Source organism: Thermobia domestica, chromosome 11 (assembly GCF_964235325.1).
Source record: "Thermobia domestica chromosome 11, izTheDome1.hap1.1, whole genome shotgun sequence".
Taxonomy (NCBI): Eukaryota; Metazoa; Arthropoda; class Insecta; order Zygentoma; family Lepismatidae; genus Thermobia; species Thermobia domestica.
The window spans coordinates 190,832,790-190,847,953 of record NC_137464.1 but is presented as its reverse complement, the minus strand read 5'-3'; the positions used below and the strand labels follow the sequence as shown (position 1 = coordinate 190,847,953).

Below are 15,164 nucleotides of genomic sequence, written 5' to 3'. Positions count from 1 at the left end.
CACCTATCAAAAATTAGCCAATATTTAAGAAAATACTATCAATTACCTAGAAATGCTGGCGCCCAAAAGCCAACATATACCGAACTTTTAAACCTCGCTGTATGTTAAGAAATACTTTCATACCGTTGAAGAAAGACTATATACATACCGTCTTGCTACTGGATCAAATACTAAATGCTTTTTAGTTTTCTTCTGATGAGGTCTATTGAAAGAATCTTTGTACTTTTTACCCATTTTTCCTCAATTTCATTCCGTCCAGCTCTTCAATTCTAAACAAGCCCCTCACTTTAAATTCCGGACTCAATTGCGCAATATGTTAGACGTAAGTCATTTGTTCATTAAACATTATCGACTAAAACAAATGACAAACATATTGCAATAATGAGCTAATAACTGCAAATAGAGTTGAATATTAGAATATAATAAAACCTGAGTTAAGATTTGTAAATTTGTTTAAAAGAACTGATACAACTAGTGACAAAAGCAAACTCATATATCAATGTAATAATAGAAATACATGACCATTGCGTTATAGGTTCAGACACCTAATTATATGACGTGTCGTTCATATGAGGTAAGTAAATGTTAACACGAAAAACCAATGTTGATTCTTTATTATCATTATATGCAAAATAGATCGCTAACTATGAAGTGCTCCCATAAATTTGTACAATCAAACCATGAGTCCACCCAAAAAAACATATCAATTTTATCGCAGTCTTTAATGTTTTAAATTGTTAATTTTGACCAAATTGTTCATATTGGCTCTTTCCAGTATCAAAATACTGCAAAAGTCTTTCAAAACTGCAAACTCTGATCATCCAAATAGTTAGATTTATAATTTTAGGATATTTTATTATTAAATACAACTTTCTCAATACGTAACTATTATTTTATTCAAATATCCTTGTTAACACAAGTAGGACTAATCGTAATCAGATAGATCTGTATTAAATATATATAAAAACTCAATTCCGAGCTAAATTACTTTTCTTTATGAATTGTAGATGATATATGTATACCAGTAACTTAAATTAGTTGTTGGATTAATTACAATTACAATTCTACATATTATCGAATACTTATGAAATTAAACATTAAATATTGCGATGTCTCAGAAAGATCTTTGCATAGTCGAACAAAATTTTCAATTAAAATTGGAATTTAAAATGTAATTATAAAAGAAGAAGAAAAGGGTTATCAATGGTGGCAGATTATTTCGACCAATCAGGGTTCAAGCATCACATAAATTCGGGTTCATCAGCAACATGGCTGTCAGTATAAATTTGAAAGCGGCAGGATGTGTGTCTCTCGGCATAATACATATGTTAGGAAGAATTTTTTTGCAATTTTCGAAAGGTATATTGGATATAAGGGGTGTATGTGGCGCTAGCACGAAACTTGGGAGTGAATTAGGGTGAAAAGTGGTTCAGGTATGTAGATTATTTGAATTGCAGTTCATAAAGTGTGCATATTTTTTGAAAAAGTAAACTTCCATGTGGCAGCTGTTCCAACTTTCTGCAAGGAAGAAGTGTTTAACTTCACTCTCTCATTTGGCGAATAATGAGCTTTCCATCTTATGGACGAATGATTTTTTTGTGATTTGGTACGGAAATATGTCAAGAAATGCCTTTGAACGTTACAAATTAAGAGCTGATGTAAATATGTACAAAGAAATATATGGAAATAAAGGTTGGGATATTTTGAAAGCAGGTTATCGTGCATGTTGACATTTAAGTCCCATTATTTATATAGACTCATCTATGGAGTTATATAGGGATGAACCAAGTGTGTTTTCTTGTAATTTCTGTGAGTAGTAAATAAATATGTATATTTTCGATGTTATTGGATAAATTCTGCTTACATGTATGGTGAAAGGAACATGTCCGTGAATATCACAAACATTTCATAAGTATGTTATTCGAAGTTTACTCTTATTTTAAACGTGTTATGTAATATATTTCGTGCCATATTTGTTTACTTTCGGCACACCACTAAAAAGAATTGAAAGATTATAGTTTTTCTACTAATTCCCTTCTTATTGTCCCTGAAGGGTTTCCGCTAGGCGACATGAAATGTCTCACTTGGCATATAGAAATTTTAAGGGGGCCATTAGAAGTAATTGTAAAAAATTTACATTTGTGTATAAATACGGCTTCCAGATCTAACCGAGTCAGGGCAGGGCGAAGCTGGATGGGTTATAGTGCGCGTGCGCCTGAAGGAAGAAAGTACGTAAGCTATTGTGGTACGTCCGTAAAGAATTTCTATGTGAACATTACTGCTATATCGCTAGCCCACACGGAGGTTTAAAAAAAAAAGGAATATTATTTCGTTTCGGGTTAACTTTACAGTGCCTACTCTAGTTGGTATAATCGCTTAGAAACTAAAAATTACACACTATTAATTTTATGAAAATAGGTCAAAACTTACTTATCCTTGAGCGAACCTGTTCCTATCCCTATTTTACTCTACTCTGTTATACCATTTAAAAGCGGTCCTACTTATCGGCGCGCAGCTGGAGCGTGTATTGCAGAGTTTGAAAAAAACCGGGTATTTTTTTTTAAAACCAACTAACCTGGACCCATATGGGTTTATTCCGGTTTAATTGCTTTTTTCGAAATATTTCAATGTCGTTGGGGTAAAAGTGTTAAAATATGATTTATATTTCAAGATTGTTGTTGTCGCAACTTGCAACTAAAAACCCAAAATAAGCTGTATTCCTTTGTATTTAATTGTGTCGCGTGCAGAAATTTGTTCCTTATTACCATATCTTTTTATGCAAAATATTGAATTTTTACCTATAGATCTTCCAAAATGTGGTGCGCCAAAAATACACGAGCACCTGTTCGTACTATTCCATTTTATGGGGCATACTCATATTGAACAAATGTGAACTCTTGGCAGGAAATTCATTCTCACTGCCTTATTAATTAATTTATTTTTGCTAGATATGTATTCGTCTGTAGTGTATTGCTTTGCGTAAATAGGGCCTAGTACCTCCAATTAAATGTTGCTAGCTCGTCAGACTATTCAGCTACTCACTATTCAGAAATAACAAAAACTATGATCCTTGCGTTCTCATATTTCCAATTTGCAATATAAACAACACCCTACTTGAGTATTATGTACATAAACTTTTAGAGGACGGTCGAGAGCGGAGCCCCTAATCAAGTACATGTCCGTAGGACGTCAAAAATTACGAAACGCATTCAGAATGTACTTCTTTTCTCTACTGCGTATATTAATGAAATACAAATTTTCCTTAGCATGAAATGCACTCTTACTGCCTTAGAAAGTGTTCTTTAAGGGATGAGTTGCATTAATGGGTTCAGAATGACTTTAAAGGGACTGGGTATAACTACAGCATCTGTGCATATGACATAAAAGTAATAAACCGCGAATTTTGCCAAGGAAAATAACTATAGGTAACCAATAAAAACCACGAATGCTGTCTCGGAGTGTCATGGCAGGAGCGCAGCAGGGGTGAAGTATAGCGAGGGAGTGCGTCCGCAAGGAGCAGGCGTGTCAGCGACGGTGGAGATACAAACTAAGATAGTGCAATAATCGCTTTATATTGCGTAAAACATATATCTTGTGGGTGGCACAGCTTTGCGACATTTCTATGAACACTTTGTACCGTGCTTGCACAAAGCGTTTCATGTTTTTTAGAGTGCTACGTAGTAAGGGGTACACTTTCCATTTCGCGTTTCTATCTTATTATACATGTAAGAGTAAGGTCTCGATATATTTTGATTACTTGTATAATACTATTGTGAGGCCAAGCAACTATTTCTTCTGTGGATTTTACAAATATGCCGAACGCCGAAAACTTTGCCCCATTTCATCACATTTGGTTCAAATTTAAGTCGATTTGTTTGTTTCCGCTCTACTGTTATTGTTATTACGATGTAACTTTGTTAAAAATATTAAAACGAAATTTTTTATTTGAGTGTACCATTACGAACATTTTATTAGTATTGTACTAAAAGAAAATAACTGAAACGTCATAAAACAAATAACTTTTTCTAAAAACCCAAAACGAAAGGAAGCCACAAGGACTTATTACATACTGGTTGTTTTTACATTTTTGTATAATGAAAGTAGTCTCAAATTAGTATATGGGTGATTCCACGAAAAAGGGAAATTTTCACTTGGAAAATTTTTGTTCCGTTGAAGGTCGCCTATTTCGAAAAAATTTCAGATGCACTTACTACTACTAAGTACATGTTAATTAGGTGTTCAGCAGCGCTGAATCGTTATTGGTGTGGTAAATAAAAAATAACAAACTTTTCATCACCCACGGAGTTGAGACCATAGGACACGGAGTTGAAAATTGCTGTGGAGTTGAGAAACGTGATACATCTGGGTGATAAGTTTTGGTTTATAAGTGATTAATATTATAATTTACATAAAAATTAAAATATTTTTTTGTAAGTTAGAATTATTCTCCTTATGTTATTAAAATTCTAACAAACTAGAAGACACGTATCATAATTTGTTATACAAAAATACTCCAGAAAATATTGCAAACATATGAAAATATATCTAATGAAGGTTCCAAAGTGACGTACAATAAGGAAAAAAGAAATACACATACACATCAAATATTGAAAAATTACTGCGCTTTCAATATTTTGACTATCGTATGGAGAGGATAGACGTTTTACATAAGCTTAAGAAACAAATGAAGTAGTCACTAAACCTGTCTATTGTCTACTTCATTTGTTTTCTGAGCTTATGTAAACCGTCTGTCTTCTCTGTGTGATCAAGTCAACACGTCGAAAGTTCAATACTTTTTCAACATTTGGTAAGTGTATTTGTATATTTGGTATATATACAAGGTGTTTCAAAACAATACACACATCGTTTGGGAACTGATTCCTGACACCAAGGTAAGACAAAAAGTATAGACAACCTGGGTGCACAAATGCTTCCTTTCGGAGTTATAGGCTGCCGAAAACAAAAAAAATGAACTTTAAAGGTCCATAGCTCCAAAACTTTGAGACCTGCCGTAGTCGGGTCACGACTTCACTTAGGAACTAATATGTGCACTATCCAAAAATATGGTTCAGAATCCTGAGGTACTCACGAAGCAATTTTTATAGAGGGAGTTTGGCTATGGGCATATAATCTGAAGTACTCACCAACTACTTCTATAAAAGTTGTTGTGGAAGTACCGCAGGATTCTAAAACATGGATATTTGGATAGCGCACATACTAATTCCTAAGTGAAGTCTTGACCCGACTACGGTAGGCCCCATAGTTTTAAAGTTCATTTTTTCGTGTTTTCGGCACGCTATAACTCCGAAAAAAAGCATTTATGCACCCAGATTGGTCTATACTTTTGTCTTATCTTGGTGTTAGGAATCACCTCCCAAACGTTGTCGGTGTTGTTTAAAACACCCTGTATAATGAACACTAAATGATAGTGTAAGGCACTCATCATTTCTCCGTTTTCTTTGGATAATTCGATCTTTTTTTTAAGTAGCCCACATTTTCCACTCCAATGAAGGAAATGTCTTGAGAAAACAGGGAAGGGCTGTTCTAATCGACACAAATGTCAACTGCCAACGCTTTTTGAACGTCAGGTTTAGTGGACCAGAAGAAATTCCTCCCGATCCGCGTCATAAAATTGACTGTCCGTACATTGCCCTCAGACTCTTCGACAATCCCTGAAAAGAAAATAATTAGCTGATCATAAGATAAAATTTAGTAACTCCTTGTAATCAGAAGTTTTGGCCAAATAATAATAGAAGCGAGAGTTTTTAGTGTGTTTTTACCAGTTAAAAAATAATTTGAATTTTACGGGGTTACCACTCATCAAAGTATATAACTGCAACTCAGTCTTCAGTTTTTGGTGGATTATCATCTGTTAAACCAACTTCACAAGAAATGTTTACATCTGAAGAAATTGTTGCCACTGATGGTGGAGAATAGTAGTTAAGTTGCCCGAGATGGAAATGAATGCAGATATCTCCTGCTAGATACATAAAACACGAAAAAGAGCAGAAATTAATTACTTGTGGTATTGTGTTACACCATGTTACTTGATGTTCCCAAAAACGTTTCGTGGAGAGGAAGCTGCTGTTCGACAGATGAAATTTCTTCCTTTGAAATAGTGTATATCTTGACATCTCTGCAATGTTTTCTCATTTGTTCAATTAATGTCCACATCATATCCTTGAGCAATAAGGAATTCTGCGGTTCTTTCAAGAGTGGTCCCGACCCCATCGGGAGCACCTTTTCCATGTCCAGTTTCGGAATATTTCCATGTAATATCCTTGCATTTTATAACTGATGTTGACATATTAATTGCAAATTTTTCAGCAACTTGTGCGGATTTTTTCCTTTCGTAATGTTCTCTTGATGATGGTCGCCACCTTTTTATCTTTATTCTTTGCTCTCTTTCGGATAATGACAATATGCCTTTTATTTTTCCTTCTTCCTTCCTCTTTCTCCACCTTTCTTGTTCTCCTCTTGAACTCTTCATACTTAATAGGATCATTCCTGATTACCAACCGACGTTTCTTTTCGGCTTCCCTCTTTCTTTCTAGCTTTTCCTTTTCACTTAATCGTTTTCTTGGCATTTTAATCTATGAAAAAAAAAAAAAACTTGTAACAAATATTACTTCCTATAGACTATTACACAAGAAACATTTAGAAATATAAGAAATTCATTGATATTGAAAGATTTTGATAAACATTTTTTTTTTCTTTGTTAAACGCCTGCGTACCAAATTGTACGTACCGAATGTATTTTTTTTCGGAATTTTTAATAAACTTCTATTGAGACTCATATGTGACAAATAATGAGTTGGAAAAAGTCACGAATTAGTTAAGAAGAAATAATCCAATATCAATCAATCAAGAGAGGAAATAAACCAATATCAATTAATATACGCACCTGCTTTCCATGCACAAAAATATTTTTCTTATTGCTTCTTTAAAAGCTTTTTGTTGGTGCGCATACTTATAGATTGAGACGTCAACAGGTTGAAAACGGACACCATCCATCTCGACTTGACTGAAGTTTTACCTCAGGCTACCTGACAGCTTCAAATCTGAACTTCCGCGAAACACTCCTTAAATGGGCTAGGACCCACCGGCCTTTGAGTGTGAATGACACGTGGTCAGCGTGTCGGCTCCTACGGCCGTTGTGATGGTCTGCGCGATCAGGTTTCAGTACATCTCTACTCAAATGAGTTTTTCAATTGCCTCACTGTGCGAAGTAAACACCATTAATTTTTGAGCTTCCACCAGGAAACAAACCCAGAACCACGCACGAAAGGCGAGCGTACTAGTCACTAGACCATAAACGAGCTTTATTTCTATCAATATGTTGAAAGAACAAATATTTGGAAGAGCATGAGCATAACAACACTATAGGATTATCAACTCCGTGAACTTCTCAACACCGTGGATTCCTTAGTTTTCAGATGGACATGGAGTTGAGCACCATGGAGTTGGGAAAATCGAATATAATTTATCTTTACCGGCCCACTTTTTAACCAGTACATGTGAGTAATTGTGTACGAATTTTCTACGTTAAGTCGTAGGTTTCTCAAGGGAAAGTGGGTATATACCATACAAATACATTCAGTAATAAATACCATGGTGTTGAGTATCAGTTAATATACGCATCTCCTTTCCACACACAAAAATATTTTTCCTATAGCTTTTAACACATGCACACAACTTTTTCTGTTTTTCAGTCAAACATGTCTGCCTTGTCTTATTGTGGATGTTGCCAATGTGGACGACCATGCTGTCTGTTGAGAGCAATGACAATTTTTTCTCATGCCATGTAGTTGAGACGAAATAGAGGTGACAGAAGCGAAGCATAGTCAAGCTTTCGAAACTAATCGTTATAAAGGTTTACTTTCCATAAAACCGAAACATTGAAGTGTTCTCTTCCATTTAATTACCATTAAATGATATTTAATTTGCGACTTCAGTTGTAATTTCTTGATTAAAATCAGTCAACTGTAGTCTGTGACAGCCCACAGTGTTGAGAAATCTGGGTAATAATTAATTTTTTACGTATGTTTCGTGTTATATTTGCAAACTGTTATACATGGCATACCTACTTTGTGACTGTTACTACCAAACAAAATAAAAATGAGGTGATTCTTTCTCGTAGTAGTTTGAAGAAATGCCCGTGACAGAAAATTTCCCTTTTTCGTGGAATCACCCATATAAATTTGAAAAAATCATAACATTATCGTCTTGCGTCTTGCATTCACACTCGAATTCGAAGCTCCGACGATGAACGTCTTCAGAGCTTCGACGATGAACACTACGTCGAGATTAGAGAGAGAGCTCCAAATTTAAAATGTGAGTTCTAACCTTTTCTTTAAATGTTAGTCTCTAAAAAAGAAATTTCTTCATGACAGTCTCCTGCTAGACCTCTTTAATAACTGCTCTTAAAACATAGCTTGTTATTAGTTGATTTCATATTGTTTAAACTTGCAACTCATTTAAGCTCACTAGAGCGTTCACCTCTGGTGCTTGGGGTTCCGGGTTCGATCCCAGCCCCAGCCAAGTGAACTGTGTGGTGGACAAACACCGTGTGTTTGGGTTTCCTCGGGGTTCTCCCGTTTCCTCCCACTTTCATCATTCCACCATTTCATTCATTACTTAGCCTAACTGGCATAAACGTGGGACGTAAAACTCAGATTTCATTTCATTTTTCCTTTCAGCTCAACTAATTAATGAATTGATGTTTAATTGTTAATAACAACAAGTCTGCATATTTGTAATAATGTAAATTTAATAAAATTCATTGTAATAAATCTATATTATTAACACTCTTCTCCTTTTACACAATTACTTTCTAAGTACTAGTAGAACGTTATCATAAGTAATGATACTACTACTATACATAATTAATACCGAGGTAACCTTCATCATTAAATTAAACACTACAGTTCTGTATTGAGTATTATCCCCTATTGCAGCGTGAATGTCCTAAGTTATTTAATAAGACATTGGGTTTGAAATACTTCCATATTGTGCTACATTAGTTTTTACCTATTGAATCAATACACGAACTCGTATAGTCCAGACTGTAATTTCGTTATTCACCCCAAGTAATCGCCCTACATTGACGACTTCTATTACTTTTCGTGCCACTCTTATTGTGACATTTCGCCTGACTCTGTTGATTTCTTTGTAAATTTTCTATTTTGAGGCCGCCATCTTTGGCGTTTAACTCTCAGCTTGTCCTAGGTGGGCACTGGAATGCAGTCTGACTGACTGAGGGTAGGAGCGTAGCAGGGTAGCCCGAGGCGGGGTGTTTGTAGGAAGTAGGCGCAACAGCGAGTGGGTATCTTATTAAATTACATGCGTCAACACAACTAACGGTAAGTTACGTTACGGTGGAATTTTCATCAATCATTTCTTCTTTCCGCAGCACATTTTCACTACCTATTTCTTTTATTTTACATCTTACTTTACCGCAATACCGTGTTAAGTCATCATCTGATTCATTGCTTTTTCTTAATGTCATACGCTCGTTACCTTTCTGACATTACATCCCGCTTGAGTAACTCACATTTACAAAAATTTAATTATGTTCTTTTTCCTGCAACCTAGAAATATGAGGAATTCTTTGAAATCCTAATGTTTTATCCTTTCCCATGTCAGGTAGTTCAAATTGCCGTTTTAATTTTTCTTGATATTTCAACATATCAGTTAGTTCCCTCATATCTTAAACTATTCTCTGATACTATCATCATTGCCAGTACGTTTCTTAACCCTTTCAGCAGATGCCGACACAATTGTGAATGCAGAACACACTACTTATAAACGTTGTGATTTTCAATATACTTAACAGATGGAAATCCAATACTTGTCATTCAGACACTCACAAATTTGCTTGTAGCCAATTTGTGTACTAAAATCCTTTAGTTGGTATTTTTTGACAACTGAGAGTATCATTCACAATTGTGAAGGCATCTGCTGAAAGGGTTAAGACAACTCACTGGAAGGGAATTGACATTTCGATCATTATTAAAAATCACGATTTACAACACTTTCTATTATCGCTTCAATGTTTATTAGTGCATTCTTTGTTCTTACAAATGAAGGCTTTTAGTTAATGTTCTCTCGTTTTATGGATGCTCTCTTCTGAAATCATACTTCATGATTCTTCCTAAATTTTACAAAGCCATGTCCCTATAAACTGGGGTAGCACCATCTATTTTTATTTTAGTTTAAATCACATTTCTTTTAACCTTGAGCAATAAACCTCCCGGTCGCATCAGTCAAGTACTTAATAGGTGTTGTTTCTAACAATAAGGCTTTCTTAGTCTTTGAGTTCTTCCTGCAGCTTGAGAGATAAAAAAAAAATACTTTCACCCTCAAGTGACTGATACGTTACAAGTCACCACCACACGAAAGATCTGTTACCATACTGTGAAGCTTCATATTATGCTTACAACAGTTCAGTGCTGTGTTTATTAAGGTTGCGCAGATGGCGCGAAAATGGAAGATGGAGCATTCGTGGTTTCCACAAAACTCTGCTGTTTAGCAGTGGATGTGACGAAGGGCAAAATTATTCATTTCAGTGAATCGGTTCAGTTACTCTGATTCGATAATTTGATTCGCACACATGAATCGTGTGGACTTCAGTGTATTTCCTTCGTGCACTGAATTGGTTGAGAGTGGTTCGCTCTTTTGAATCAGTTAGGTTGTTATCTTATACTTTAGTATAATGTAACATGGTCCGGGAATTTGGAACATCCTGTAGATATTCGCAAAATTTTCGTTTAGTAGAGATTTCAAAAATTTGTCTCGATTTATTACAGTATCATAGGAGTAGGTCGCAAAATTTTCATAACTTTTGCCCGAGACAATAATATTCAGTTATAGATTCCATGAAAAATATGTGTAGTATTATCATTTCAGCCTATTTAATCGAAAATATTGCATTATTTTAGGAAATAAGAATATATTTGGTAGTTTTAGTGGTTTCTAGTTTATTTACAATGATATCTTGGAGTAAGGAATCTTCTTAAGAAAATCAAAATTTTTATTTCGTAAATTCTTCAAAGTTCTTAGTTCAGAAAAGTCAACCATAATGTCTTCTTGATACATCCCTTTGTTTCAGTAAGGATATCTGTTATTGATCACAGCTGCGTTTGAGATTGTGTGGTTCTTTTGATGTTCAGTAGAAAAACTAGCGTCCTATAGTTACGTCATCAAAAATATCCAATTAGGGATCTTCTTCCTATTATCATTGTCTTTTACCGGAAGCAGTGCTAGGAGTTAGACGTGAAGTTATTCTCGTCTGTGAAACGGAATAGTGTTGAGAATTTAACTAGTGTCAACGAATAAAATTTGATATTTTGGACTGTCACAGCTACAAATGGTTACAGCATCGCAATGAGTAACGTTGCTTTGCTCAACGGACATCAGTTTTCCGGAGTACGAGCAAGTCCTTCCACATCAGAACTAGAGTGGTTGGGGGTAAGCCATCTTGCTCAGCTTTGAAGTGCATGGCTTGGTAGCAAAGGCCATGGAAATTATTTTGAGAGCACCGATTAAACCTCCCGATTTGTGAGAGGGGTGTAGTTATTTCATCTCTGAAGTCCCGAGCATTGACTGGTGTGAGTGGTATCCAAAATTTCTTCCTTTTCTTGAAGAAGATTAAGCAAGTAAGTGACGTAGTGATAGTGGTAGCGGTGGCTCAGTGGTAGAGCGTTCACCTCTGGTGCTTGGGGTCCCGGGTTCGATCCCAGTCCCCGCCAAGTGAACTTTGTGGTGGACAAACACCGTGTGCGTGGGTTTTCTCGGGTTCTCCCGTTTCCTCCCACTTTCTTCATTCCACCATTTCATTCATTACTCATTATCACCGTCTCCTTTAGCCTAACCGGCATAACCGTGGGACGTAAAACTCAAAGATTTCATTTCATTTTTACTAAGAGTGTCCCAACTTGATCTGTGCCAACTATCTTTCAATGTTCCAAATCATCTTGTTGGGCCTAAGTGCTTTAACTACAAACATAAATGCACTAATTACCATTCATATATTGATTCCACTAAGTTCCATATCCACATAACAGTATCCAATATATATTATGATCCAATTAAATCTCCATCTATCTATTTATCTAATCAGAGATTACACCTCAATGGAATAACATACAAAATATTCCTAAAATCCAGTATCCATTTTACTCTGATTGAAATCCATCGTAATTCGATCATTTGTTATCACGAAGTGTTCCCTAACAACTAATATTTCATATCTAGGCATGTGCTAACTTCTATTGGTATCCGTAATTCATAGCCTCGTTCCCAACACTTATTATTATTTTTTCAAAAGGTATTGGGTTCGACAGTGATGATTCCCAAATAATCGATAGCATACTTAATGGTTTTGTAGAAATCTAGTGGTGGATCTGATTACGTGGACATTGCCATTTGCTTTCCTACGACACCCCCACCCCTCTTTTCCTTACTGTGATTCCATGCTCTTTTCAGAAGGTAAAGCCGCGCTTCTACCTTATACATCTGCGAGTTGGAAATGACTGATCAAAGTAGTTCCTGCGATATTTCCCGTTCCATTATTAAAAATAAGTTTTTTTTTTGTCAACAATGTTCTCCAGTCAGTTGTCAGACTAATTTCTAGGAAGTCCGCGTTTAATACATATGAAGAACTACTTTTGTTATTCTTGTGTCATAAAGCTGTTAGACTTGTTAGGGTAATGTTAATATACTCTGCATATTCTACAACTGGAGGTACCGATACTAACATCAACGATTTGATCTGCTGATCTGTTATGGAGGAGAAAGCAGACATTGAAACAATAATATCTTTTCTGTGCTCCCTGCCTACTTTGCAAATGCATGTATTGTTGCTAAGAACAATGCTTCTGCTTGCTGGATAGAATAAAGCAAGTCTTTCTTCAATAGACTCTACATCACTTGGTTCTGAATATGACTGAAGGTATACAGGCAACACTAATGTTGAAGGAAGCTTGCAACTCTGGTATGAGGCAGTAGATTTCTTCGTCATGAGATGTAATCCGTAAGTTTGATTGAATTGTAACTACTATTATAGACAAATCATACCAAGCGGTTGGAAGAGTGTCCATTATTTGCTCGACATGACACCTGTCACGGTATTTTGAAAGAATTTGCTGCGATTTTTATGATCATGTATTCTGGACATAGTGCCCAGGTTGCGAACTCGAGACAGCAGCGACCCTAACAAGCCATCACAGGTCTTGGGAGTAATGCCTGCGGGACGAGATGGTCAAACAAAATGCAACTGGATTACATATTCTTAATTTTGCATTAAGTTTACTGGACCAGGCAAGTTTTGAGACCTAGCATGGTATCAGTAGAAATTCATAGATGATTACCATGGCCAAACAGAATTCAGCTGAAGTACAAATCTGTCATATTGGACTAAGTTTCTTCGAACGAGAGAAAGTTTGAGACATAGCATGTAATCAGCAGAAATCACAGTTTATCCTGTAGTATTTAGTGTAGAACCAGTGAATGAAACAATTAGAGATCTGCGCCAACAATATCTTGAGATAAAGTACTAACGAATTTTTTTTCCCAATGTCCCTGTCATCCGAGGATATTCCAAGATCAATTTCTGCCTACTCGATCGAGGAGCGAAATTAGATCTGCCTAAGATACTAGTAACTGCTACAAGAAGCCCATTAGTCGTCTAATCGTTTCGCAGCGGGAGATGAATCTTTTGTATTGATACTTCAGGCAGTTGATCGAGTAAGCCTTCAGAGCTAAGATTCCAAGGAGGCGGTATTCTTGACCTACTTCCCAGATCCAGGTTGTTGGTATTGCTGTTAATAATTGTCAAAATCGAAAATTCTCGTTGATATGAAACAATAAAAACTTTTGAAATTCTAGCGATTTTCGTTTTATTTACATCTTACATTGTATATGCGTGTATCTATAGAATGATACTTAAACAGTGGTTCAGAGGAAGGGAGGGAAAGTTTAGAATAATTACAATGTTTCAGTAAGCATAAATGTAAACTATTAAAAATAAATATTGTTCATTACTACAATAGTAACCTAAATCAGTATTTTGTACTTACTTTGAAACAATGACCATAGGCACGAGTTTTTCTCAATGCGTCAGAATTAAGTGATTTTCAGTTTCTTAATGTTTTATGAAATTCTGTGTGTATATTCATTGGTTTCCATTGTGCGATAAAACGCGAAATTGGCAGTTTTGCGCGAAATTTCTGACTATGCGATATAATGCGAAATTTTAAAAATACCTTTTCATTAATTTTGGAAACGCTAGTTTTCCGCTGTCGGAACGGTAGAACGTGGCATGAACGGCGCATTTTGGGTGATTCGAACACAGCTATAGAGAACAAGTTGCAGGGCCTCTTTGAAAAATCTAAACCACACTTACGTTTGTTACAAAGTGAAAAGAGAGGTAGTATTGAATGTGACTTCAAAGAAAAAAAATGCATAAAAATCATTCTTGAAACTTTCTTCGCAAAGAGAAGGCTCCAAAACTATAGAAGTATATGATACTTTGGGAAAGCTATTTGATCCTTCTGTACTTACATGTAGTAGTGAACCATACATTGTTGCCTTAAGGAAGATTTTTAAAGCTTGGCTTTCATATCTTTTTTTTTTTATTTTTTTTTATTATTATTATTATAATGAAAGCATCTGATTATGAACTACTGTATTTGGAGTTTTATAAAGTGCCCTATAAACTCTTCACAAGTGATGCGTCTGGAAAATGCAGTGTAATGAACATTTTGAATGGACAAAAATTCCAAAGTGATGATTGTTTGAAGTTTGTTCTAAATGCAGTTACATATGTGTAGCTCCCAACAAGCAATGCCAACTGTAAGAGGTTTGACCACATGCAATTCAAGTCTTAATATACCACAACAATGAAGGAGGAAAATGCGGATACATGTAACATGCTTATATTTAATGCAAAAATGTAAGTTGTGCCTGTGTGTTTCAGAAGACAGCAGAAATGTCCTTCTCATAGTAAGTTTAGTTACTGATTTTCCTTCAGTTTGATTTTAAAAAAATATATATTTTTTCTATTGGGAAATTTACAATGTCAAGGGGAATATTCAGTGTATTATGTTTTTAGGTAATTAATGGTTTATTTCTGCAGTGATCTATGAATAGAAGGAACAATTATA

At 35.4% G+C, this 15,164-nt stretch overlaps 2 protein-coding genes across 4 annotated transcripts in view; one reads left to right on the top strand and one right to left on the bottom strand.

The window, feature by feature from the left end:
* Positions 1-332, bottom strand: part of LOC145664620 (nucleolar protein 12-like) — a 49,709-nt gene extending 49,377 nt beyond the window's left edge. Inside the window, exon 1 of the mRNA XM_081731441.1 lies at positions 149-332. Coding sequence (XP_081587567.1) covers positions 149-234 — 86 coding nt within the window. The 5' untranslated portion in view covers positions 235-332. The remainder of the gene's footprint in view (positions 1-148) is intronic.
* Positions 333-453: 121 nt separating this feature from the next.
* Positions 454-15,164, top strand: part of Hel89B (histone acetyltransferase 1) — a 170,501-nt gene continuing 155,790 nt past the window's right edge. Inside the window, exon 1 of one of the 3 annotated variants that reach the window (XM_081731440.1) lies at positions 454-574. The gene's annotated coding sequence lies outside the window, so the exon portion shown is untranslated. Of the gene's footprint in view, positions 575-1,238; positions 1,434-15,164 lie in introns of those variants that run through there. The other 2 variants (XM_081731439.1, XM_081731438.1) reach the window with 2 other exon arrangements.